This window comes from Haliotis rubra, unplaced genomic scaffold (assembly GCF_003918875.1).
Source record: "Haliotis rubra isolate DU_JTF1 unplaced genomic scaffold, ASM391887v1 Scf105, whole genome shotgun sequence".
NCBI lineage: Eukaryota > Metazoa > Mollusca > Gastropoda > Lepetellida > Haliotidae > Haliotis > Haliotis rubra.
This window is the reverse complement of record NW_025764948.1, coordinates 90,638-116,608: the sequence shown is the minus strand read 5'-3', so window position 1 is coordinate 116,608 and position 25,971 is coordinate 90,638. Positions and strand designations below refer to the sequence as shown.

At 43.0% G+C, this 25,971-nt stretch overlaps 2 protein-coding genes across 2 annotated transcripts in view; one reads left to right on the top strand and one right to left on the bottom strand.

The window, feature by feature from the left end:
* The first annotated feature begins 7,595 nt into the window (after window positions 1-7,595).
* LOC124275640 overlaps window positions 7,596-25,971 on the top strand; it is a 30,506-nt gene continuing 12,130 nt past the window's right edge. The window contains exon 1 of the mRNA XM_046711276.1: window positions 7,596-7,662. The gene's annotated coding sequence lies outside the window, so the exon portion shown is untranslated. The remainder of the gene's footprint in view (window positions 7,663-25,971) is intronic.
* LOC124275628 (vacuolar protein 8-like) lies at window positions 8,083-25,828 on the bottom strand. The gene is given in 14 exon segments (XM_046711239.1): window positions 8,083-9,964; window positions 12,374-12,504; window positions 15,203-15,334; window positions 15,860-15,979; window positions 16,858-16,932; window positions 18,239-18,428; window positions 18,615-18,713; window positions 19,339-19,430; window positions 20,990-21,055; window positions 22,070-22,135; window positions 22,254-22,352; window positions 24,362-24,459; window positions 24,462-24,484; window positions 25,420-25,828. Coding segments are annotated over 14 exon segments (1,413 nt in total). The 5' UTR covers window positions 25,533-25,828; the 3' UTR covers window positions 8,083-9,855.

Genomic DNA, 25,971 nt, shown 5'->3' with positions numbered 1-25,971 from the left:
TCAAATAGTCACTGGGTTTGTCTGAGCAGATCGCCGTGGTACAACTCAAATAGTCACTGTTTACCCTGGTTTGTCTGAGCAGATCAGTGTGGTACAACTCAAATAGTCACTGTTTACCCCTGGTTTGTCTGAGCAGATCGCTGTGGTACAACTCAAATAGTCACTGTTTACCCCTGGTTTGTCTGAGCAGATCGCTGTGGTACAACTCAAATAGTCACTGTTTACCCTGGTTTGTCTGAGCAGATCGCTGTGGTACAACTCAATAGTACTGTTTACCACTGGTTTGTCTGAGCAGATCAGTGTGAATTATCAAATGTCCTGTTTACCACTGGTTTGTCTGAGCAGATCAGCAGATGTGGTACAACTCAAATAGCCACTGTTTACCCCTGGTTTGTCTGAGCAGATCGTGTGGTACAACTCAAATAGTCACTGTTTACCCCTGGTTTGTCTGAGCAGATCGCTGTGGTACAGCTCAAATAGCCACTGTTTACCCCTGGTTTGTCTGAGCAGATCAGTGTGGTACAACTCAAATAGTCACTGTTTACCCCTGGTTTGTCTGAGCAGATCGCTGTGGTACAGCTCAAATAGTCACTGTTTACCACTGGTTTGTCTGAGCAGATCAGTGTGGTACAACTCAAATAGTCACTGTTTACCCCTGGTTTGTCTGAGCAGATCGCTGTGGTACAGCTCAAATAGTCACTGTTTACCCCTGGTTTGTCTGAGCAGATCGCTGTGGTACAACTCAAATAGTCACTGTTTACCACTGGTTTGTCTGAGCAGATCGCTGTGGTACAACTCTAATAGACACTGTTTACCACTGGTTTGTCTGAGCAGATCGCTGTGGTACAGCTCTAATAGACACTGTTTACCACTGGTTTGTCTGAGCAGATCGCTGTGGTACAGCTCTAATAGACACTGTTTACCACTGGTTTGTCTGAGCAGATCGCTGTGGTACAACTCAAATAGTCACTGTTTACCACTGGTTTGTCTGAGCAGATCGCTGTGGTACAACTCTAATAGACACTGTTTACCACTGGTTTGTCTGAGCAGATCAGTGTGGTACAACTCTAATAGACACTGTTTACCACTGGTTTGTCTGAGCAGATCGCTGTGGTACAGCTCTAATAGACACTGTTTACCACTGGTTTGTCTGAGCAGATCGCTGTGGTACAGCTCTAATAGACACTGTTTACCACTGGTTTGTCTGAGCAGATCGCTGTGGTACAACTCTAATAGACACTGTTTACCACTGGTTTGTCTGAGCAGATCGGTATGGTACAACTCAAATAGTCACTGTTTACCCCTGGTTTGTCTGAGCAGATCGCCGTGGTACAACTCAAATAGTCACTGTTTACCACTAGTTTGTCTGAGCAGATCAGTGTGGTACAACTCAAATAGTCACTGTTTACCACTAGTTTGTCTGAGCAGATCGGTGTGGTACAGCTCAAATAGTCACTGTTTACCACTAGTTTGTCTGAGCAGATCAGTGTGGTACAACTCAAATAGTCACTGTTTACCCCTGGTTTGTCTGAGCAGATCGCTGTGGTACAACTCAAATAGTCACTGTTTACCACTGGTTTGTCTGAGCAGATCGCTGTGGTACAACTCAAATAGTCACTGTTTACCCCTGGTTTGTCTGAGCAGATCGGTGTGGTACAACTCTAATAGCCACTGTTTACCACTGGTTTGTCTGAGCAGATCGGTGTGGTACAACTCAAATAGTCACTGTTTACCCCTGGTTTGTCTGAGCAGATCGCTGTGGTACAACTCAAATAGTCACTGTTTACCCCTGGTTTGTCTGAGCAGATCGCTGTGGTACAGCTCAAATAGTCACTGTTTACCACTGGTTTGTCTGAGCAGATCGCTGTGGTACAACTCAAATAGACACTGTTTACCACTGGTTTGTCTGAGCAGATCGCTGTGGTACAACTCAAATAGTCACTGTTTACCACTGGTTTGTCTGAGCAGATCGGTGTGGTACAACTCTAATAGCCACTGTTTACCCCTGGTTTGTCTGAGCAGATCGGTGTGGTACAACTCTAATAGACACTGTTTACCCCTGGTTTGTCTGAGCAGATCAGTGTGGTACAACTCTAATAGACACTGTTTACCACTGGTTTGTCTGAGCAGATCGCTGTGGTACAACTCTAATAGACACTGTTTACCACTGGTTTGTCTGAGCAGATCAGTGTGGTACAACTCAAATAGTCACTGTTTACCCCTGGTTTGTCTGAGCAGATCGCTGTGGTACAGCTCAAATAGTCACTGTTTACCACTGGTTTGTCTGAGCAGATCGCTGTGGTACAACTCAAATAGACACTGTTTACCACTGGTTTGTCTGAGCAGATCGCTGTGGTACAACTCAAATAGTCACTGTTTACCACTGGTTTGTCTGAGCAGATCGGTGTGGTACAACTCTAATAGCCACTGTTTACCCCTGGTTTGTCTGAGCAGATCGGTGTGGTACAACTCTAATAGACACTGTTTACCCCTGGTTTGTCTGAGCAGATCGCTGTGGTACAACTCTAATAGACACTGTTTACCACTGGTTTGTCTGAGCAGATCGCTGTGGTACAACTCTAATAGACACTGTTTACCACTGGTTTGTCTGAGCAGATCAGTGTGGTACAACTCAAATAGTCACTGTTTACCCCTGGTTTGTCTGAGCAGATCGCTGTGGTACAGCTCAAATAGCCACTGTTTACCCCTGGTTTGTCTGAGCAGATCAGTGTGGTACAACTCTAATAGACACTGTTTACCACTGGTTTGTCAGAGCAGATCGCCGTGGTACAGCTCAAATAGCCACTGTTTACCACTGGTTTGTCAGAGCAGATCGCTGTGGTACAGCTCAGATATTGCTGACTGAGACGTGTGACAACACTCGTGCACTCACTGCTGCCTCTGGTAGGTGAATGAAGTCATCTAAGGCTATCGGGCAAAACGATTTTTCACAGATTTTACAGACGCTTTTCGCAGTATAATCAGTTCTATTATGTTTCTATGGTACTCGCAAACGCCACATAAAACAATCCAATGTGTGCCTTTATGAGCAACAATCTACGTACATGAGATAGGACGATACAATTAAATGTATAAACTCGGGGTAGATGCATGAAATTCAGGCTTGCCGGGGTGAAGCATCTAGCTGGGTCTACAGTTTAGTCCCACACGGGTGACGCATCTAGCTGGGTCTACAGTTTAGTCCCACACGGGTGACGCATCTAGCTGGGTCTACAGTCTAGTTCAACACGGGTGACGCATCTAGCTGGGTCTACAGTCTAGTTCCACACGGGTGACGCATCTAGCTGGGTCTACAGTTTAGTCCCACACGGGTGACGCATCTAGCTGGGTCTACAGGGTAGTTCCACACGGGTGACGCATCTGGCTGGGTCTACAGTCTAGTTCCACACGGGTGAAGCATCTAGCTGGGTCTACAGTCTAGTTCCACACGGGTCAAGCATCTAGCTGGGTCTACAGTCTAGTTCCACACGGGTGAAACATCTAGCTGGGTCTACAGTTTAGTCCCACACGGGTGACGCATCTAGCTGGGTCTACAGTCTAGTTCAACACGGGTGACGCATCTAGCTGGGTCTACAGTTTAGTTCCACACGGGTGACGCATCTAGCTGGGTCTACAGTCTAGTTCAACACGGGTGACGCATCTAGCTGGGTCTACAGTCTAGTTCCACACGGGTGAAGCATCTAGCTGGGTCTACAGTCTAGTTCCACACGGGTGAAGCATCTAGCTGGGTCTACAGTCTAGTTCCACACGGGTGAAGCATCTAGCTGGGTCTACAGTCTAGTTCCACACGGGTGAAGCATCTAGCTAGGTCTACAGTCTAGTTCAACACGGGTCAAGCATCTAGCTGGGTCTACAGTCTAGTTCCACACGGGTCAAGCATCTAGCTGGGTCTACAGTCTAGTTCCACACGGGTGAAGCATCTAGCTGGGTCTACAGTCTAGTTCCACACGGGTGAAGCATCTAGCTGGGTCTACAGTCTAGTTCCACACGGGTGAAACATCTAACTGGGTCTACAGTCTAGTTCCACGCGGGTGAAACATCTAGCTGGGTCTACAGTCTAGTTCCACACGGGTGACGCATCTAACTGGCGCTACAGTCTAGTTCCACACGGGTGAAACATCTAGCTGGGTCTACAGTCTAGTTCCACACGGGTGAAACATCTAACTGGGTCTACAGTCTAGTTCCACACGGGTGAAGCATCTAGCTGGGTCTACAGTCTAGTTCCACACGGGTGACGCATCTAGCTGGGTCTACAGTCTAGTTCCACACGGGTGAAGCATCTAGCTGGGTCTACAGTCTAGTTCCACACGAGTGACGCATCTAGCTGGGTCTACAGTCTAGTTCCACACGGGTGAAGCATCTAGCTGGGTCTACAGTCTCGTCCACACGGGTGACGCATCTAACTGGCTCTACAGTCTAGTTCCACACGGGTGACGCATCTAGCTGGGTCTACAGTCTAGTTCCACACGGGTGAAGCATCTAGCTGGGTCTACAGTCTCGTTCCACACGGGTGAAGCATCTAGCTGGGTCTACAGTCTAGTTCCACACTAGTGAAACATCTATACTGAGTCAAAAAAGAAACTTCACATTCCTTCTTCAGGGCACTGTAAAAGAACAACAGATGGTAAGATGGTTAAATTGTTATTATTTCATTGCTGAGATCTGTGTGATGTACTCGATACACTGACAGTGCCATAATCAGTTTCATTAGGCTACACCGCCGTTCCAAAACATGGGTATACAGAATGGCAAGTCACAAGAATAAAAATGCGAAATCTCAGTTCAATATCGTGTATGGCCGCCCCGCGCATTCACCACTGCCAAACACCGTCTCCTCATCGACTGCCTGATGCTTGTGAACACGTGGTTGGGGATTCTACGCCATTGCTCTTGCAAGGCAGCGCCAAGTTCCTGCAAATTCTGAGGTTGGTTCCTAAGACCACGAAGCCTTCTCCCAAGTGCATCCCAAACGTGCTCTATTGGATTAAGGTCAGGGGACCTCGATGGCCAGTCCATGACGTTGATTCCAGCGTTTTGAAGGAAATTTCGTGTCAACATCGCGGTATGCGGCCGAGCATTATCATGCTGGAACTGTAGACCTGGGCCATGAGCCGCCATGAAAGGAACGAGTTCAGGGGTGAGCACCTGGTTGCGGTAACCAGCAGCTGTGAGGTTTCCACGGATGACCAGAAGTCGGGAACGGTTGTTCCCACAGAAAGCACCCCACACCATGCAACTTCCGCCCCCCGAATCTGTCGACTTCCTGTACACAACATTGGGCATACCGTTCACGACGTCGTCTCCAGACTCGATGCCTGCCGTCCGCGAATCTGAGGGTAAACCTGAATTCATCGCTAAAGACGAGTCGATTCCAGTCTCTCTGGGTCCATCGGAGGTGACGTTGGGCCCACAGCAGACATTAACGTTGATGAAACGGCGTCAATATTGGCCCACGATATGGACGTCGAGAATGGAGATTGGCAGCCCGCAACCGATTTCGAATGGTCTGTGAGGACAGTCGACCTCTAAACATCTCAGCCCTGGTTCGTGTAGCCGGCAGACATCTGTCACGTAGGTGACGTAGGACGATTTGACGGTCTTCTGCTCGTGACGTCACACGTGGACGACCCGACCTTGGGCGATCAGAAGTGGTGCCAGTTTGTTGTAGACGACCTCGCAAGTCATACACAGTACGACGGCTGCATCCCATTGCTCTTGCGACGTCAATAACTGATCTTCCCGCTTGCAACATGCCAACGGCACGTTCACGTTGCACATTTGACAATCGTGGCATTTCAAGTACCGTTAGAACTGTGGTTTAAAAGAGTTTTTTCAATTCTTGAGGCCAATGCAAACACGTGCATATGAAGAAAACTTCGATGCGAAGATCACGTGATCGACTGCACGTGCAAAACCTGATTTGGCACTAACGTCATTTGCACGACGAATGGATGGGTTTGAGTGGGGTTTTGCTAACGTTTTTCTAGAGTCGAAAGATAGGGATCCCATTTCGGATACATAGATGTATCATCAGAGAAAAAATATTCATCATTTTTCAAATTACATTTTGTGAAGTTTCTTTTTTTGACTCAGTATAGTTTGATTTAGTTGAAGTGATCCAATCGTTTTAAACTTTCGATTATTGTACCACCGAGTATGATTAGGAGAACTGACTCAGAAATGAAAATATTCATTTGTACACAGTGTTACAGCTGTATTGAAGGTTTGACTTGTCTATATCTTATTTATTCAGATAGTTTGAACACTCGGTCTCAGTCTCCATGGAAGGGAACAGAAGCACGCCTTGACCTACAAGTAAACACCAGCGCCCTCATGTGGCACATGAAGGCCATTAAGATACCTCATATCTTGAGATAATATTTCTTTTGAAGGTGTTTAGCTACATATTGTCAGCATGTGTCCTTCCGACATCTAAGTAATGGATAACGTTGGCAGAACCCATATAATCCTCACTGTCCAAACACAGGACACAAAGAACAAACACAAAACCAGAGACAAAAACATCAACGTAAATTTAACACAGAAAGAAACAAACAGTTGATAACACTGCGGCCTTGTCTTTCAGAGATTATCTGTAACGAGGTACTCACTATCGTCGGAGAAACAGGTTTAGCAGAGATGATATGTCGGTGTATAGTTTCCTGTTCTGTTATAAATCTACCTGTATGTATCACATTTCTGGAGTAACGTGTATTACCTGAATGGATAAAGCCCGCTACATGTTTATTTACCTTATGTTGACAATTATAAATACTCTCAAATGTAGTTAGTTCGTAATCTGAACTATGGGGATATTGTTATGCAATACAGTTCTTGTTTCTTGATTCGATCACTGAAACATTGCAAGTCTACTTAATGTGGAGCTAAAACGTCTTCTGTTCTCTTTTATTGACATTTGAGAGACTAATACCAAGTTAACAAGTAAACAGGGCCAAACGAAGTGGGTCAAATATATATCTGCTTCTGATAAGAACTGACCCCATACCAGCTGCTCTAGATTCACACATTGATGGTGTCTGTGTACACTGCGAGATATACGTCTATATACAACGGTAAAGACACATGTTCATACAGCCTAGTTCTGTTTATAGTTCCTCAGCATGCATGTCACTGTGTGTGTACATAACTGCAACCGTGAGGGGCGGAGGAAATAGACCGTGTTTTCTCAAGTTGAAGTTTTATATTGGTTTGTTTGTGTTTAAAAATAGCTAGCGTCCTGATTCCGTTTTTACCATCTGGTCTGAAACTTGAGGAGTTAAATCCAGACCAAGCACAGAAATATGCCTAGCACAGACCCAGCCCTCTATATTGATCAGCACTCCTCTATAGTGCAAATACAATATACCCTTCTTACACCCTGAGCTGGGATGCTTATCTTCCAGTATTCCAACCAATCACCTGGCTTCGTTACAAAACATGGTGATAACTCTTTATTGAGGTCACAATGAGTTTCTCCCCATTTGAGTGGTATAATGAGGTGTTTTATATGCCATGAAGATAACCTCTTCAGAAGCTCGCATCATCTTCACGCTTCTTGAAGCTGATCTAGCCAGACATGGTTCGGTACTCAAGGAACAGCGATGTTGTCACAGACGTGCTGGATGAAGCGGAGACTCCAAGGTGAGTAATACAAGGGCCATTAGTGCAGATGTTTGTACTGAAAGGTGAGATAACAGAGTAATAGTGACATCCAACCAGTGTTTGTTTTCAAAAGGGGCTAGTTGCAAGTCTTGTCTTTCAGCACCAAGGAAGCACCAATGGCCTCGTAGCTTTGTTGTGAGAAATTACGTGAATATTACAAGCTGGAGGCAGGTTTCACCGTGATAACCTTTCACGACCATTCACACACAACAATCACTTGTTTAGGAAACTTCAGGAAAGTTCAGATTTTCTCTTATGATTTCCTCTTACTCAGCATGTGTCATCAAATATTTCCTAGACTATTTGTTACAAGAATGGTCAGATATTAAATCAGACAAGACAAATTGTTACTTTATTTACGTCTTCAGAACTATCATGATGAAAGTCAAGGACAGTGAATTCAGCGATGTAAATATGTAATTTTATTGCACATATTTCTGTCAGTCAACATTTCTTCACAGTCATTGATATTTGATGTCTCGACACAATTAAAATTTAAGGATAATAAATTTGTTATGTACAATCTTGTATTTGTGCACCTCTGCTGTACAATTACACACAAACCTACACTGAGACTGCGACACAGAGTAACACAGAGTAACACAGAGTAACACATGATGGTGGACTGATGTGTACTGACAATCTCCTCATGATCAAAGTATACATTAGACATAGAAGCTATAAAACCAAAAGCTGAAGTCTAAATATCTTGGGAAATAATGAACATATTAGAAATCACATAACAAGAGGGATCATTGATGTGACATCAATATATGAGAACAATCTCACATTGTATCCCTCCGTGTACTATTGTACTTAAAGCATTTCATTATTGGGGACCAATGAAGAAAATATGTCTTTGAAAATACTTAAAAAAGGAATAATGATGTTTCAAACTGTTGAAAACAAAACTGCCTGCCCATAGCAAGCAAAACCAACAACCCTGTTACATGATTCCTGGAAAGAAGTATAGTTATGCTCATTGTTTTATTTAAAATGATATGGAGTTTTCAAGATAAAACTGAAAATAATACTGGTATATAGTCTCCATGCAAGAACATCTGTAAGATCAAATGAACCTACTTCTCGAATCAACCCTTTAAATCAGTCTAGGCTATTATGATATAGATATTACATCCACATTTACGAAACAGAACTGGTTTCATGATAAAAGTCTTAACTGATAACTCGCACCTGTGTCAGTGCATTTAATGTATTTTTTTATTTGAATGTTTCATATTATCTTGATGCATTAATGATAAGACTCTCACAAAAGTACTGGGTAACCTCATGTTTGCTACAGTAGAACATTTCCTGTATGATGTCAGCATCCGAACAGCATCTGGAGGCAGTCAGATATTGCTTCATGCTGCTTCATCAGCTGTTCACAATTATATCAGGACTTGATGCAGGGTCGGATATGATCATCAGATACAGAGTAGATGCATTACAGGTGTGGTATGAATAATATTTTATTCATATAACTTAATAGTGTCATTTCTGGTGTATAGGTACTGATGTCATAGTCTATAGGGGAGCAAGAGAGAGTGAGTTTGGTTTGATGCCACTTTCAGCAATATTCCAGCAATATCATGGTGGGGATACCAGAAATGGAGAATATAGAGAATTGAATCGTGTCTTTGGTGTGATGAGCACTAGGCTACCCAGGTGAACAAAAATCCATCATTATTGCATTGCCTTGACTCAAAGAGACACAATGCTGAAGATGTTTGTTTTCTTTGAAGTGTTTTTGCACATACATACACATAAGAACTGTTTCTTAAAATGGCATTGCTTTTGGTTTTGGAATACAAAAGTGCATTCAGGTAACAAGGAATTTCTGGCAAACTGAATCCATTAATCTAGAACATACGATAGACTTTGATACTGTGGTGAACTAAACAATACAACACTGGTACCTCTCAGGCATCTCAGAGAAAGGCAAGGAAGATCTGGTTCAAATATAAACCAATACAGGGGTAATGTTTCATATGTAACTATACATTGTACCATTGTTTATAAACCCCCATAAATTATTCTATTTTAGATGAAAATCATCATCAAAGTTATGTTGTTGTTGATACAAGCACATTCATTCACATGTGGGTAAAAGTCCAGGTGGCTGAAAATGAAGCACCACAACGTATCCTCTCTGCCTTGTCTTGAGGTCTGCTATAATGGTCTTGTCAGTACTGCAGCCTGGGTCGTCAGCGTTGTCTGTATAGCGTCCAGAAGACCCTGCACCTTCCCCAGTCCCTCCAAGAGATCCATAGCTCCGTCTCTGGGGACAAAAAGTTAGAAGTCTTGTGTCATGAAGCACAGGGATGTGTCCAGACTTGTTCAGAGTCCGATACAGAGCTCCTGAGATATGAGCTGCTTAGATATGTTCCACCCACATCATGAGCTGCTGATATCAGTTCCACTCACATCATGAGCTGCTGGGATCTGTTACACTCACCTCATGAGCTGCTGATATCTGATCCACTCACATCATGAGCTGCTGGGATCTGTTACACTCACCTCATGAGCTGCTTAGATATGTTCCACCCACATCATGAGCTGCTGAGATCTGTTACGCTCACCGCATGAGCTGCTGGGATCTGTTACACTCACCTCATGAGCTGCTGATATCTGATCCACTCACATCATGAGCTGCTGGGATCTGTTACACTCACCTCATGAGCTGCTTAGATATGTTCCACCCACATCATGAGCTGCTGATATCAGTTCCACTCACATCATGAGCTGCTGGGATCTGTTACACTCACCTCATGAGCTGCTGATATCTGATCCACTCACATCATGAGCTGCTGGGATCTGTTACACTCACCTCATGAGCTGCTTAGATATGTTCCACCCACATCATGAGCTGCTGAGATCTGTTACGCTCACCGCATGAGCTGCTGGGATCTGTTACACTCACCTCATGAGCTGCTGATATCTGATCCACTCACATCATGAGCTGCTGAGATCTGTTCTGCTCACCTCATGAGCTGCTGAGATCTGTTACACTCACCTCCTGAGCTGCTGATATCTGTTACACTCACATCATGAGCTGCTGAAATCTGTTACACTCACCTCCTGAGCTGCTGAGATCTGATCCATTCACATCATGAGCTGCTGAGATCTGATCCACTCACCTCATGAGCTGCTGATATCTGTTACACTCACATCATGAGCTGCTGAGATCTGTTACACTCACATCATGAGCTGCTGAGATCTGTTCCACTCACCTCCTGAGCTGCTGAGATCTGTTACACTCACCTCATGAGCTGCTGATATCTGTTACACTCACATCATGAGCTGCTGAAATCTGTTACACTCACATCCTGAGCTGCTGAGATCTGATCCACTCACATCATGAGCTGCTGAGATCTGTTCTGCTCACCTCATGAGCTGCTGAGATCTGTTACACTCACCTCATGAGCTGCTGATATCTGTTACACTCACATCATGAGCTGCTGAAATCTGTTACACTCACCTCCTGAGCTGCTGAGATCTGATCCATTCACATCATGAGCTGCTGAGATCTGATCCACTCACCTCCTGAGCTGCTGAGATCTGTTACACTCACATCATGAGCTGCTGAGATCTGTTCCACTCACATCATGAGCTGCTGAGATCTGTTACACTCACCTCCTGAGCTGCTGAGATCTGTTACACTCACCTCCTGAGCTGCTGAGATCTGTTCCACTCACCTCATGAGCTGTTGGGATCAGTTCCACTCATCTCATGACCTGCTGAGATCTGTTCCACTCACATCATGAGCTGCTGAGATCTGTTCCGCTCACCTCATGAGCTGCTGAGATCTGTTCCACTCACCTCATGAGCTGCTGATATCTGTTACACTCACATCATGAGCTGCTGAGATCTGTTCCACTCACCTCATGAGCTGCTGAGATCTGATCCACTCACATCATGAGCTGCTGAGATCTGTTCCACTCACATCATGAGCTGCTGAGATCTGTTCCACTCACATCATGAGCTGCTGAGATCTGTTACACTCACCTCCTGAGCTGCTGAGATCTGATCCATTCACATCATGAGCTGCTGAGATCAGTTTCACTCACCTCATGAGCTGCTGAGATCTGTTCCGCTCACCTCATGAGCTGCTGAGATCTGATCCATTCACATCATGAGCTGCTGAGATCTGTTCCACTCACATCATGAGCTGCTGAGGTCTGTTCCACTCACATCATGAGCTGCTGAGATCTGTTCCACTCACCTCCTGAGCTGTTGGGATCAGTTCCACTCATCTCATGACCTGCTGAGATCTGTTCCACTCACCTCATGAGCTGTTAGGATCAGTTACACTCACCTCATGAGCTGCTGAGGTCTGTTACACTCACCTCACGAGCTGCTGATATCTGTTACACTCACCTCATGAGCTGTTGGGATCAGTTCCACTCACCTCCTGAGCTGCTGAGATCTGTTCCACTCACCTCATGAGCTGTTGGGATCAGTTCCACTCACCTCCTGAGCTGTTGGGATCAGTTCCACTCATCTCATGAGCTGCTGAGATCTGTTACACTCACCTCATGAGCTGTTGGGATCAGTTACACTCACATCATGAGCTTCTGAAATCTGTTACACTCACCTCATGAGCTGTTGGGATCAGTTACACTCACCTCCTGAGCTGCTGAGATCTGTTACACTCACCTCATGAGCTGTTGGGATCTGTTCCACTCACCTCATGAGCTCCGCTGTTGTGTGACAGGGACTGTATGAGAGCAGGGACAGTGTGGCTCTCATCCCATGCACTCGGATGCTGGGAATGGTGGACTTGACACAGGTCTGTACAATATCAGTTACGTAGGGCACCTGCAATACAATAAATTCAATGCAAGTTTGAACAACATAAGTTTGGATCCAAATATATGAATAATAATAACATGCAAACACATAAATGTAATCTTATCATAGGATGTCATTCAGTAAACTGTGAACTGTTCCATATATACATGTACAATGTATATATATAGGTGTTAACCTGAGCTGATACATCTGAAACAGTGTTCCAGCTGGAATTAAGCATCACTCACTCACACACACACTCACTCACTCACTCACATGTTTTGTTCTGTTAGAAGATGACTGTGATGTATGGTGGATGATACTGTTTGTAACACAAGGCTGAAATCAAGCCTTGATGAAACACCTAACAACTTGACTTGTGACCTATGATTATAATTAGGGATGGGATGGGTCCAAATTTTCTACCCGGGTACCCCACCCCTATTACCCTTCCCTGATGCCTGTTATGTTAATTCCTGACATCAAATTCTAAAGAAATGGCAATATATTCTTCAGCTCGGAGGCTAAAATTTCAAGTTTTTTAATATCTTTACCATGTATTATATTTAAAACAGGTGACTGTAAATTATGTCTAAATCTTTAAAGACAATACAACCTTTTAATCATGAAAGAATCACATATTACAATGTTCAATCTGTTAGTCACATGATCATGATGGGTCCGGGTATTGAGATGGGTACCTGGGTCCAACTCATTACCCACCCATCTATTGGGATGCACATGATGAAGCATGCTGAGGTTTGCTAGATTATTGGGATGCACATGATGAAGCATGCTGAGGTTTGCTAGACTATTGGGATGAACATGATGAAGCATGCTGAGGTTTGCTAGACTATTGGGATGAACATGATGAAGCATGATGAGGTTTGCTGGACTATTGGGATGAACATGATGAAGCATGATGAGGTTTGCTAGACTATTGGGATGAACATGATGAAGCATGATGAGGTTTGCTAGACTATTGGGATGAACATGATGAAGCATGATGAGGTTTGCTGGACTATTGGGATGAACATGATGAAGCATGATGAGGTTTGCTAGACTATTGTGATGCACATGATGAAGTATGATGAGGTTTGCTAGACTATTGTGATGCACATGATGAAGCATGATGAGGTTTGCTGGACTATTGGGATGAACATGATGAAGCATGATGAGGTTTGCTAGACTATTGGGATGAACATGATGAAGCATGATGAGGTTTGCTGGACTATTGGGATGAACATGATGAAGCATGATGAGGTTTGCTGGACTATTGGGATGAACATGATGAAGCATGATGAGGTTTGCTAGACTATTGTGATGCACATGATGAAGCATGATGAGGTTTGCTAGACTATTGGGATGAACATGATGAAGCATGATGAGGTTTGCTAGACTATTGTGAGGGAGCTAGACTATTATTGGGATGATGAACATGATGAAGCATGATGAGGTTTGCTGGACTATTGGGATGAACATGATGAAGCATGATGAGGTTTGCTGGACTATTGGAACATGATGAACATGATGATGAAGCATGATGAAGCATGATGAGGTTTGCTGGACTATTGGGATGAATGAAGCATGATGAAGAAGCATGATGGGATGAACATGATGAAGCATGATGAGGTTTGCTAGACTATTGGGATGGATGAACATGATGAAGCATGATGAGGTTTGCTAGACTATTGGGATGAACATGATGAAGCATGATGAGGTTTGCTGGACTATTGGGATGAACATGATGAAGCATGATGAGGTTTGCTGGACTATTGGGATGAACATGATGAAGCATGATGAGGTTTGCTGGACTATTGGGATGAACATGATGAAGCATGATGAGGTTTGCTGGACTATTGGGATGAACATGATGAGGTTTGCTAGCTATGATGAGGTTTGCTAGACTATTGGGATGAACATGATGAAGCATGATGAGGTTTGCTGGACTATTGTGATGCACATGATGAAGCATGATGAGGTTTGCTAGACTATTGGGATGAACATGATGAAGCATGATGAGGTTTGCTGGACTATTGGGATGAACATGATGAAGCATGGTGAGGTTTGCTAGACTATTGTGATGCACATGATGAAGCATGATGAGGTTTGCTAGACTATTGTGATGAACATGATGAAGCATGATGAGGTTTGCTGGACTATTGTGATGCACATGATGAAGCATGATGAGGTTTGCTAGACTATTGTGATGAACATGATGAAGCATGATGAGGTTTGCTGGACTATTGGGATGAACATGATGAAGCATGATGAGGTTTGCTAGACTATTGGGATGCACATGATGAAGCATGATGAGGTTTGCTGGTCTATTGGGATGAACATGATGAAGCATGATGAGGTTTGCTAGACTATTGGGATGAACATGATGAAGCATGGTGAGGTTTGCTAGACTATTGGGATGAACATGATGAAGCATGATGAGGTTTGCTGGTCTATTAGGATGAACATGATGAAGCATGGTGAGGTTTGCTAGACTATTGGGATGCACATGATGAAGCATGGTGAGGTTTGCTAGACTATTGGGATGCACATGATGAAGCATGGTGAGGTTTGCTAGACTATTGGGATGAACATGATGAAGCATGCTGAGGTTTGCTAGATTATTGGGATGCACATGATGAAGCATGATGAGGTTTGCTGGACTATTGGGATGAACATGATGAAGTATGATGAGGAAGTCTGTGGAAAAACGTTGCCACTGTACCAGTTTGTCAGTGTTCTGCTTAAACTTGGAGAAGTTGGCGATGGCGCGACTAAGTTGTATCTTGAGATCAGAGTTGCTGGGTGAGTTCTGTAGAAGTTGGCACACACGCACCATCACATTCTGCAGGCTGCTCTGTAGGGAGAATCAAACACCTTTCAATCCTCCTACCTTCCTGATACCTGACTACAGACCTGAAGGGTGGCCATGTCGACATCTTTCATATACTTGATTACTGCCTTGACTTTTGTTGGAGACTTAAGATCTTGTTAATATATTTTATATTCAAAACATTGATTCACAACAGATTATCCAGTGATAAACAACTCATCAACCAACCTTAACTTGTATTACTTGTACATACACCCATAAACCCCATTGGCTTCTACAGGTATCCCTTGTCACTGGCTTCTACATATAATGCCACATTGTTACTGTACATCCCAATTCACGTCCTTGTTGTTTTTAGTTAATTAATTATTTACTGTATATATAGTCCCCTGTTTTCTACCTTACTCATACTTGCTTGACAACGATACAAGAATCTGTATCGAAACATCGCATCATCCGAATAAAGAAATTGTTTATCCATAAAGTTTGTCTATATACTACTCTCCAACTTCTAAACAATGCCACTCAAAGAAGTTACCCCCTACATACCTGGTCCTCGGAGCTTGTGGCTAGGTTTGCTATGAGACACACAGCATTACACAGAATCTGCTCATTGGTTGGGTGACTGCTTAGGGCTTTCTGTAGACTGCATCCCGAGCTAAAATCTTCCTGGAAACAAAGTTTGTCAGCATCTATAAGTCTAAAACGGAAGGAAATACTTCTGGGACATTCACAGATCACATGACTCATCTGTGAGAAAACACACAAAACACACAAGCTTTTTCCTCAGATGTTCTGGGACATGGGTTGTTGGGTTTTGTGTGTGGAGCTCTATAATTTTGGTTTCAGATGTGAATTAAACTATGTGATTATTTGAAAACACCCTTTTTGACAATATAATGATGACCTACCTGTACAATGCCAGGATGACCTACCTGAACAATATAATGATGACCTACCTGTACAATGCCATGATGACCTACCTGAACAATATAATGATGACCTACCTGTACAATGCCATGATGACCTACCTGAACAATATAATGATGACCTACCTGTAATGATGACCTACCTGAACAATGCCAGGATGACCTACTCCCTGAACAACATAATGATGACCTACCTGTAATATGCCAGGATGATCTACCTGAACAATATGATGACCTACCTGTAATGATGACCTACCTGTACAATGCCAGGATGACCTACTCCCTGAACAATATAATGATGACCTACCTGTACAATGCCAGGATGACCTACCTGAAGAATATAATGATGACTTACCTGTACAATGCTAGGATGACCTACCTGAACAATATAATGATGACCTACGTGTAATGATGACCTACCTGAACAATGCCAGGATGACCTACTCCCTGAGAATATAATGATGACCTGCCCATAGAATGTCACATTGACCTACCTTTTCAATTTAATGATGATCTACCTGTACTTTTTCATGATGACCAGCCTACCTACACAATATAATAATGACCTACCTGTACAATGTCAGGATGACCTACTTGAACAATATAATGATGACCTACCTGAACAATTCGATGTCGGTGCCATTCAGTGCCATTGGAGAGATGTGCCAGTATTTTGAGGGCCACCTCCTGGGTCTGTAACATGAAGTGACATATATTGCAGGGTTCCCTGTCAGTCCATCATAGTTTTATATCTTATGTTTTAGAGTCTCACTGGACAATATAAAATACATAAATAGGTCCACATTTTTTCTTGTCATGGTTTGTTGATTAAGTATCTGGTGTGGAATTCAATTTATTTCATGTGCCTGAAGAGTTATTGCCAGTGACCTCGCTCTCACTCACTCATACAGTGGCATCCAAAGAAACATGACTGTGATCATGTCATCCTGGGCCTAGATTTTCGAAAACTCTCTTAGCACTAAGATAGTCATAAATGAAAGTTAATGTATGGCACTTACAACTACCTTAGCGCTAAGAGAGCCTCGAAAATCTCGGTCCTTACTTTTACTGCATGTATCCTGTGTGGATCAATTGGGATCAGAGAGGTTTTAGCACTGCTAAATATTTCAATAATATCACTGCTGGGTGTTACAGATCTTGACTCGTGAGATATGAAGCGTTATGATGGTGATATCTGATATCAAGCCTGATAAGATGCTGATAACAAGCGTACACTAACATCAGTAGAGTAGCCAGGGTCATGATGATGGTTTATCAATCGTAGTAGCCTGATGTAGGTGTCATGTTCCTGAACACAAATATAGGAAACTCCGCCATAACAAAATGCAACGTGAATTTTTTTCGTGAAATGAACTGAATAGACTACCATTTGACAAGTTTCCATTACACTTCAACCTAGGAATGTTGTTTATATCAGTGACGAGTCTGGCCGTGTGGGACTGGTAGAGTGATTGATTCATGAAGGTAGCGGCATTAAAGCTGATGGGAATAATTCATGGTTCACATCTTTGTGATAGCACAATATTGTGTGATGTCTGGTCACCTCAACCCTTGACTCTAAATAGAAGCCAGCTTCATCATAAATGGAATCTCCACCTCTCAATGACCAGTGAAGATCCGGGTTAGAATTGATCTTCAGCAACCCATGCTTGTAGTAAGAGGCGACTAACAGGATCGGATGGTCAGACTTGCTGACTTGGTTGACACATGTCATTGGTTCCCAATTGCGCAGATCGATGATCATGCTGTTGATCACTGGATTTTCTGATCCAGATTTGATTATTTACAGACTGCCGCCATACAGCTTGACTATTGCTGAGTGGGGCGTTAAACAACAAACAAAAACCTCCACTTGATTCATATCAACAGTGGAATACGTCAACATCCCAAACAAAACCCACACAGTGGAAACTATATCTTGTTTGATGATAGTTGTGGTTGTGAAGCTGTGTAGAAATCTATGTCATTTGGTACCAACCTGCTCATCTGATGACGCCGTCAAGGCCAGAATCCGGGCCAAGGCATTCCGTGAGGATTCTACTATTGTATCATGGGTACCTGGGTGCTCCACAATGAGGCTGAGTGTGCTGAGGGCCAGGAGTGCCAGGGTGGGAGACTGATATGTACACATCGTCAGCACTGGTTGGAGGGCGCGCCATCGTCCAGGGCTGTCAATGACACATACACGTCATCTACTCATGGAGCCTCTTCACACTTGTTTCATCTATCGAGTTATATAGTATTCATCTGGCCATTGTCAAGTCATAGCATTCAAGTGGTTATTGCTTTAATCTACCGGTAGTCATGGCATGCAGTCATGGCACTTGTTCCAATGTTCCAACACTCATGTTTACCTTTTTTTCTTGAGTTCTGTTGACTTGCAGAAGATCATGAGGGAACTGATTCCATCAGTCAGGATCTGTTCATCTGCCTCAGGGAGTCGGGACAGGATGCTGTCAAGACAACTAGACGTCAGTAAAAGTGACAGTCACATGCAACACTGTCAGCGGGATCTAGATGAGGGTAGTTATTGTGATAGATGTAACTTGAGGATGATGTCAATGTCATACAGCTTCATATTGTCCGCAAAAGCATAAGGTGTTATTACTTCTGGGATTTCTGACTTCCTGCTGATTGGCTAGTTTTGTCACATGCTCTGTTATGTTCACTATTTGCAAAGCAACCCCAAACCAACATGCTATCTTGACAACACATTGCCACCAGTACTCATCCATTGCTCATGATATTACAGTCACATGTTACATGATATCTTTTACACTATGTGTGCTACTGAGCTAATGAGTCATCTAGAACCTCTAGACAAAATACTAGGAAATAGATACATGACATAATCCACTTGCAAGTTATAATTCCCATAGCACTTAAATAAATTATGAGCCAGGACAATTCTTGAATTACATGTAACTTGTAGGTTGTTCTCCAAGTTGGCAATAGTTACTAGTATATGCAGGCATCGGATTCTTGTGCCTCTAGATCTGTTACATTCTACCAAACCTTCACAGAACAAGTTAGTATTGTGGTAATATGTCAGGATGACAACAACCTTGTACCAGATACCTGCATATGACCTTGATGGCGCCAGCAGCGGCCAGTTCCTGGTGAAGGGGTTGGTGGGTGGCCAATGCCTGGAGGCCGGACATCACAGAACTCTGAAACACATGGAATGACATCACAGGTCTCTGAAACACATGGACTGACATCACAGGTCTCTGAAACACATGGAATGACATCACAGGTCTCTGAAACACATGGAATGACATCACAGGTCTCTGAAATACATGGACTGAAATCACAGATCTCTGAAACACATGGACTGACATCAAAGATGTCTGAAACACATGGAATGACATCACAGGTCTCTGAAACACATGGACTGTCATCACAGATCTCTGAAACACATGGAATGACATGACATCATGGACTAAAATCACAGTCTCTGAAAAATACATGGGTCTCTGAAATACATGGACTGATCACAGATCTCTGAAACACATGGAATGACATCACATGTCTCTGAAACACATGGACTGTCATCACAGACATCAACAGATCTCTGAAACACATGGACTGTCATCACAGGTCTCTGAAACACATGGAACACAGATCTCATGACATCACAGGTCTCTGAAATACATGGACTGAAATCACAGATCTCTGAAACACATGGAAGGACATCACATGTCTCTGAAATACATGGACTGACATCAAAGATCTCTGAAACACATGGACTGATATCACAGGTCTCTGAAATATATGGAATGACATCACAGGTCTCTGAAACACATGGACTGACATCACAGATCTTTGAAACACATGGATTGACATCACAGATCTCTGAAACACATGGACTGACATCACAGATCTCTGAAACACATGGACTGATATCACAGATCTCTGAAACACATGGACTGATATCACAGATCTCTGAAACACATGGACTGTCATCACAGATCTCTGAAACACATGGACTGTCATCACAGATCTCTGAAACACATAGACTGTCATCACAGATCTCTGAAACACATGGACTGATATCACAGATCTCTGCAACAAATGGATTAGTATCACAGATCTCTGAAACACATGGATTGACAGCACAGATCTCTGAAACACATCGACTGACATCAGAGAACTTAAAAAAGAAGACTATAATTTAGATTGTAGAATGTTCATTCTTAGAGCCCTGGACATAACATATTATTAGATCATATGCAGTCACAAAATAGTACATATATTGAGATGTAAAATTACAGAAACTCATTTAGCTTCGAACAGAGATCATGAAACAAACACATATCTCTATGTAAACATATAGAGTTACTAGTACATTCTTTCTGTCCAGATGGTATACATAGTACTTGGTGACAAACCTTTTGTTGAGGAACTGTAATATATGTGATCAAACTATCAGTCCTTCATCTACCATTATCCTTTTCTTACTCCTCTTGTGTTGTTTAACATCTACAAGTCTTCTGTTATAACACAAGAAGGTAGAGAACAGACAAAACCATTGTAACTTCCAGACCTGAAGGTGTAATTATGAAGTAGTTTCTTGTAGTCTGGATATGACATCTTGGGATTAAAAAAACACAAACATGTTGGTGGATGGCATGACTAATACTAAGCTAATCTTGCCCTCCCCCTTCCCTTCCTCTCCTTTCCACCTTCTGAGTTCTGGATCTGTCCTTGGTGTCCCTGATGTACTCACCAGGATCTGGACATTTTCTGTCTGTGCTAAGACGATGAGAGTTTGGATCCCGCCTAGCTCCACCACCTGGAATAAGTGGGAATATGTAGCAGGGGGAAGCGTGGATGATGAAGATGGAGGTGGTGGTATCAATGTTGGTGTGAGTGTGGGTGTTGGTTTTGATGTAAGTGAGGTGGATGGATGGATTTGAGTGTGGTGTTCGGTGAGTGGATGTGTGTACATGCACATGGATGTAGGGTGTTGGTTGTGTAGTGAAGGGAGGGGGTGTGCTGCCTTAGGGTAGTGTAGGGAAGGTGTGGGGCATGTTTGTAGTGAAGGAAGGGTGCGAGGCACATGTGTAGTGTAAGAAGCGTGTAGGGTGCGTGTGTAGTGTAGTTTGAGTGTGGGGTGTAGGGAGGGAGTCAGGTGAGGGTTTGTTTCCATGGAAGTATATGATGTCATACTGTGAGTTATTACCGTGTTTATATCGGGGTTCATATTTTTCATACATTGCCCTAGGGCAAAATATCACTTTGTCATGGTTACGTGACGTCATGAACAATGACATCACGTTTCTCTTATGAAGTTGCGTTCTACATGCGGGGACAGCGGGTAGCCAGCCTATGTTTGAAAGTAGATTTAGGTGTATTTTCCTCAATTTGACGACTTCGGTAATATCAGAATATAATATATTCGTGCCCATATACACTCATGCTTGAATATCGGTATACCCCTCGCTCTAGCTCAGGAAATACCAACATCTAGGCACTTGTGTTGTAAACATAGTATGACATGGGCACTTATATGATATCCTCTATATAGCATTCTTCCACTGTCACACCATATGTTCCTCACCTCTGTTTTAGTCCATGGACAGAGCAGGCTACAGAAACATACTTGTATTTAGAGTTCGGATAAGGGTTACATTTTTCAGCTTAGTGATGAACATTTGAAATTCAGGTTCCCACTGTTGGGTCCACATAACATGTCTGAGCATGGAATACTCGGTATCACTTGTTCTTCCTAAAACACCTACAGTTTATCTTCTAGCTGTGAATACTCTTCCTTTCAGGCTGCCAGAGAGATATATAACTGACTTACCCTTTTAATGAAAGTATAATCTTTGCATCTTTCAGTGAGACCATTTGCAGATTCCAGCTGAAATTGCTGAAACAAATATTGTTTAAGATCCTTAAAATCCTTACACTACATGAAATACATTAATGAGTAGTGAAAATTATAAAAGAAATTTATGATGACAATTTGTCCACTGTAGACAACTCACATGCATTTGTGACCTAGCCTTGGTGATGAGCTGCGTGACAGGTGCGCAGGCGTCACAGACTCGTTCAGGTTCCTCAATACCCAGCTGGGGCAGCGGAATCTGGCGACAGCAAACAGTTGTCTTACCAATGACTTGAAAATAAGGCAGATGGTAAATTTTAATTCAGTCAGGAAAGTATCCATATTTGATTGGAAGCCATAAGAACCCATTACTAGTGTATATGAGTAACCAAATTAGTACTGTACAAACAGAAATAATTAAATACTATATATCTCCAACTTTGGTTGATACACTATTAAACCAAAATATATTTTACATGCTATAGCAGGGGTGGAAATAACCCATTGCCCGACGGCCCGAGTCCAGTGTTTTTTTCTGTCGGGCAAGCAAATTTGTATATCACACTGTACCTATGTCCAGTTGATATTCCAATGTTAATATGTTGTTTATTTAAAAAATCAACAAGAAACGGCCGGTATAGTGGAAAAATTATCAGGGTAAGTGATTTTACATGTGCCACTGTACCGGAGTACACTAGCAATTTTAAAGTTATTTCCACCCCTGTATAGTCCGTTTGGCTCAAAATCGGACCGATGAATTGCAATCTAACTCGAAAACAACTAAACATAGAATGCTCAATGAAACACTTATCATAATCTTAACATCAGACCAACTCTGTGATTTTTTTGCAGAATTTATGACATAAAAATAAAACAGTTGCTTAACAAACTAGGGAGGGGGTGCAAAGAGAGGAACAGCCAGGTGTGAAAGAAAGGATGGAGACGGCACAGTACAGTTTAATGAATCAATGACTTTGTCGGCACATGTGCACATGCTTCACATACACCTGGCTGTTCCTCCCTTTGCAGTCCTCCCTCATAACAAATAGTGAACTGTGTCAAATTTTAATGATAGTTTGTTAAACAACTTTTTTTTTTTAGGTCATAAATTTTGTAAAAAAATCACAGAGTTGGTCTGATGTTATGATTATGATTAGTCTTTCATTGAGTATTCTATGTCTAGTTGTTTTTGAGTTAGTTTGCAATTCATCAGTCCGATTTTGAGCCAAACAGACTATACAAGAAATGATATTATTACCTACGAGGGCGAACATGATAGGGGTTCATATTTTTCATACGATGCCCTAGGGCAAAATATCACTTTGTCATGGTGACGTGACGTCATGAGCAAGGCTATGACGTCACATTTCTTCTGTGACGTTGCCTTCTACATGTGGCGACGGCGGGGGAGCCAGGTGTTAGGTGGAGACAGGTGTCAGGGGATACAGGTGTCATAGGGACATGTGTTAGGTGGAGCCTAGGTGGAGCCAGGTGTTGGGTGGAGACAGGTGTTAGTGGGAGACAGGTGTCAGGGAGACAGGTGTCATAGGGACATGTGTTAGGTGGGGCCTAGGTGGAGACAGGTGTTAGTGGGAGACAGGTGCTAGGGGAGACAGGTGTCAGGCGAGACAGGTGTCAGGGAGACAGGTGTTAGGTGGAGCCAGGTGTTAGTGGGAGACAGGTAATAGGTGGAGACAGGTGTGAGTGGACACAGGTGTTCGAGGGAGATAGGTGTTAGTGGAGCCAGATGTTAGGTGGAAACAGGTGTAGGTGCGAGGCAGGTGTGAGGGGAAAACACATGTGAGTGGGAGACAAGTGTCCTAGGGAGACGTGTCAATGGGAGACAGGTGTTAGGGAGACAAGTGTCATAGCAAGACAGGTGTCAGGGGAGACAGGTGTTATGGGAGACAGGTATTGGTGGAAGACAGGTGTTAAGGGAGACAGGTGTCAGGAGACAAGTGTTAGGTGGAGAAACAGGTGTTACTGGAGACAGGTGTGAGGGGCAAACAGGTGTTAGTGAGAGACAAGTATCATAGGGAGATGTGTTAATGGGAGACAGGTGTTAGTGGGAGACAGGTGTCAGGAGGAGACAGGTGTCAGGGGAGACAGGTGTTAGTGGAAGACAGGTGTCAGGGGGACAGGTGTTAGGTGGAGACAGGAGACAGGTGTTAGGTGGAGATAGGTGTTAGTGGGAAACAGGTAATAGGTGGAGCCAGGTGTTAGGTGGAGCCAGGTGTTAGTGGGAGACAGCTGGAGACATTTACCTACCCTTTCATTGCAACATTTCTTACAAAGGACACTTCCACACTGACGACAGTGGTGTTTGCGGCGTATTTGGTTGAATTTGTTGTTACAGAGGACACAATAGACACCTGGTTGTCTTCAACCCACCTGTAGACATTTTACAAACATAATTATTACTGCATGTTGGACAACTAAATGATAATGTCAGTGTTTCCATCTGTCTTTCTATGAAACTGACCAGGTGATATAAGTCTTAATTAAGTCTATATCTTACAACCAAGTGCCCATTGCAAAACACTCAGAATTTAATCATCAAAAATACCAAAGAGGCTGGCCACTTATTACAGGATAAGATAAAGAGTGTAGGTTGACTGTGGTGGGGCTGGGTGGAGGTATGAAATATGACTTAGGTCTATTTCTTCAAACAACTTTTTAAAAAAAATAGAAAATCTGAAAATTAGTTAAGGATGTGTCAATTACTATGGTAGGGGTGGGGGTGGAAGATATGATTCAGCAGTAAGTCCAATCTCACCCCCTACTCCAAGGGGCGGTGGGGTAGCCCAGTGGTTAAAGCGTTCGCTCGTCACACCGAATGCCCAGGTTTTATTCCCGACATAGGTATAATGTGTGAAGCCCATTTCTGGTGTCCCCCCACTGTGATATTGCTGGAATGTTGCTAAAAGCGACATAAAACCATACTCATTCACCCCTACTCCAACGCCACCACCTGATACACTAATTAAATGATCAGTCAACATATTTAAAATTAACTTTAACATTAACATTTAACTTTTAATTTACAAATTCAAATAGATCTTACTGTTCAAAGTGTTCTGGATAATATTTGTATGGAATCAGACATTCTTTATGCATTTCTTTATTAATTATAATATCAATCTGTATAAGCTACACTCTCTATCAAGCAAATACTTTACTTATACACCTTATTGTACTCTGCATACATAATTTCAGTTGTAGAAAAATAAGTCAAGAATAATAAAAACTTCAAAACTGTACGTATTCATTTTCCACCGATTATTCATTTAATTTACCCTAAAGTGGCCTTATTGGAAGTGACTTACCTTGCTTTTGTCAGAATGAACTTTGGTGACTGGTAGACATCGGGTACTCCATCTACTCGGGCAGGGTAGACGTCCTGCCCTTCCAGTTTGATACGGCATCCCAGCTGGGACATTGTGTGACAGAGACACCCACTGTTAGATCAGTCCAACTGTCAAACACGACATATCATCCTTCCCTTGCTTCAGTTAATAACATGGATCTATCTGGACTTGTATGGTTGTGGTATGTCCTCGTTTTACGACGTTATGTCCCTCGACTATGAGTTATCCGATCTTTGTACTACTTGCAAGCCAGACAATGGTCCTATTGGACCTGTAACTGGTGCACTGGTATGAGATAACGAATACATATCGATGATAAAACTCACATGTTCGCGAAGAGAGGAGGGGGGCGTGTCAAAGGCAGAAGAGGGAGTTGTCTCCCTTTAACGTGGCCGCTTGACAGTAGCGACCAGACCTTGGAAATATATAGGTTCTGACCCTCACAAGCTATGATATTCATGATCATAGCTAAGTCGTGTTTGTGCACAGATTCCTTTCATTCGCTGTTGT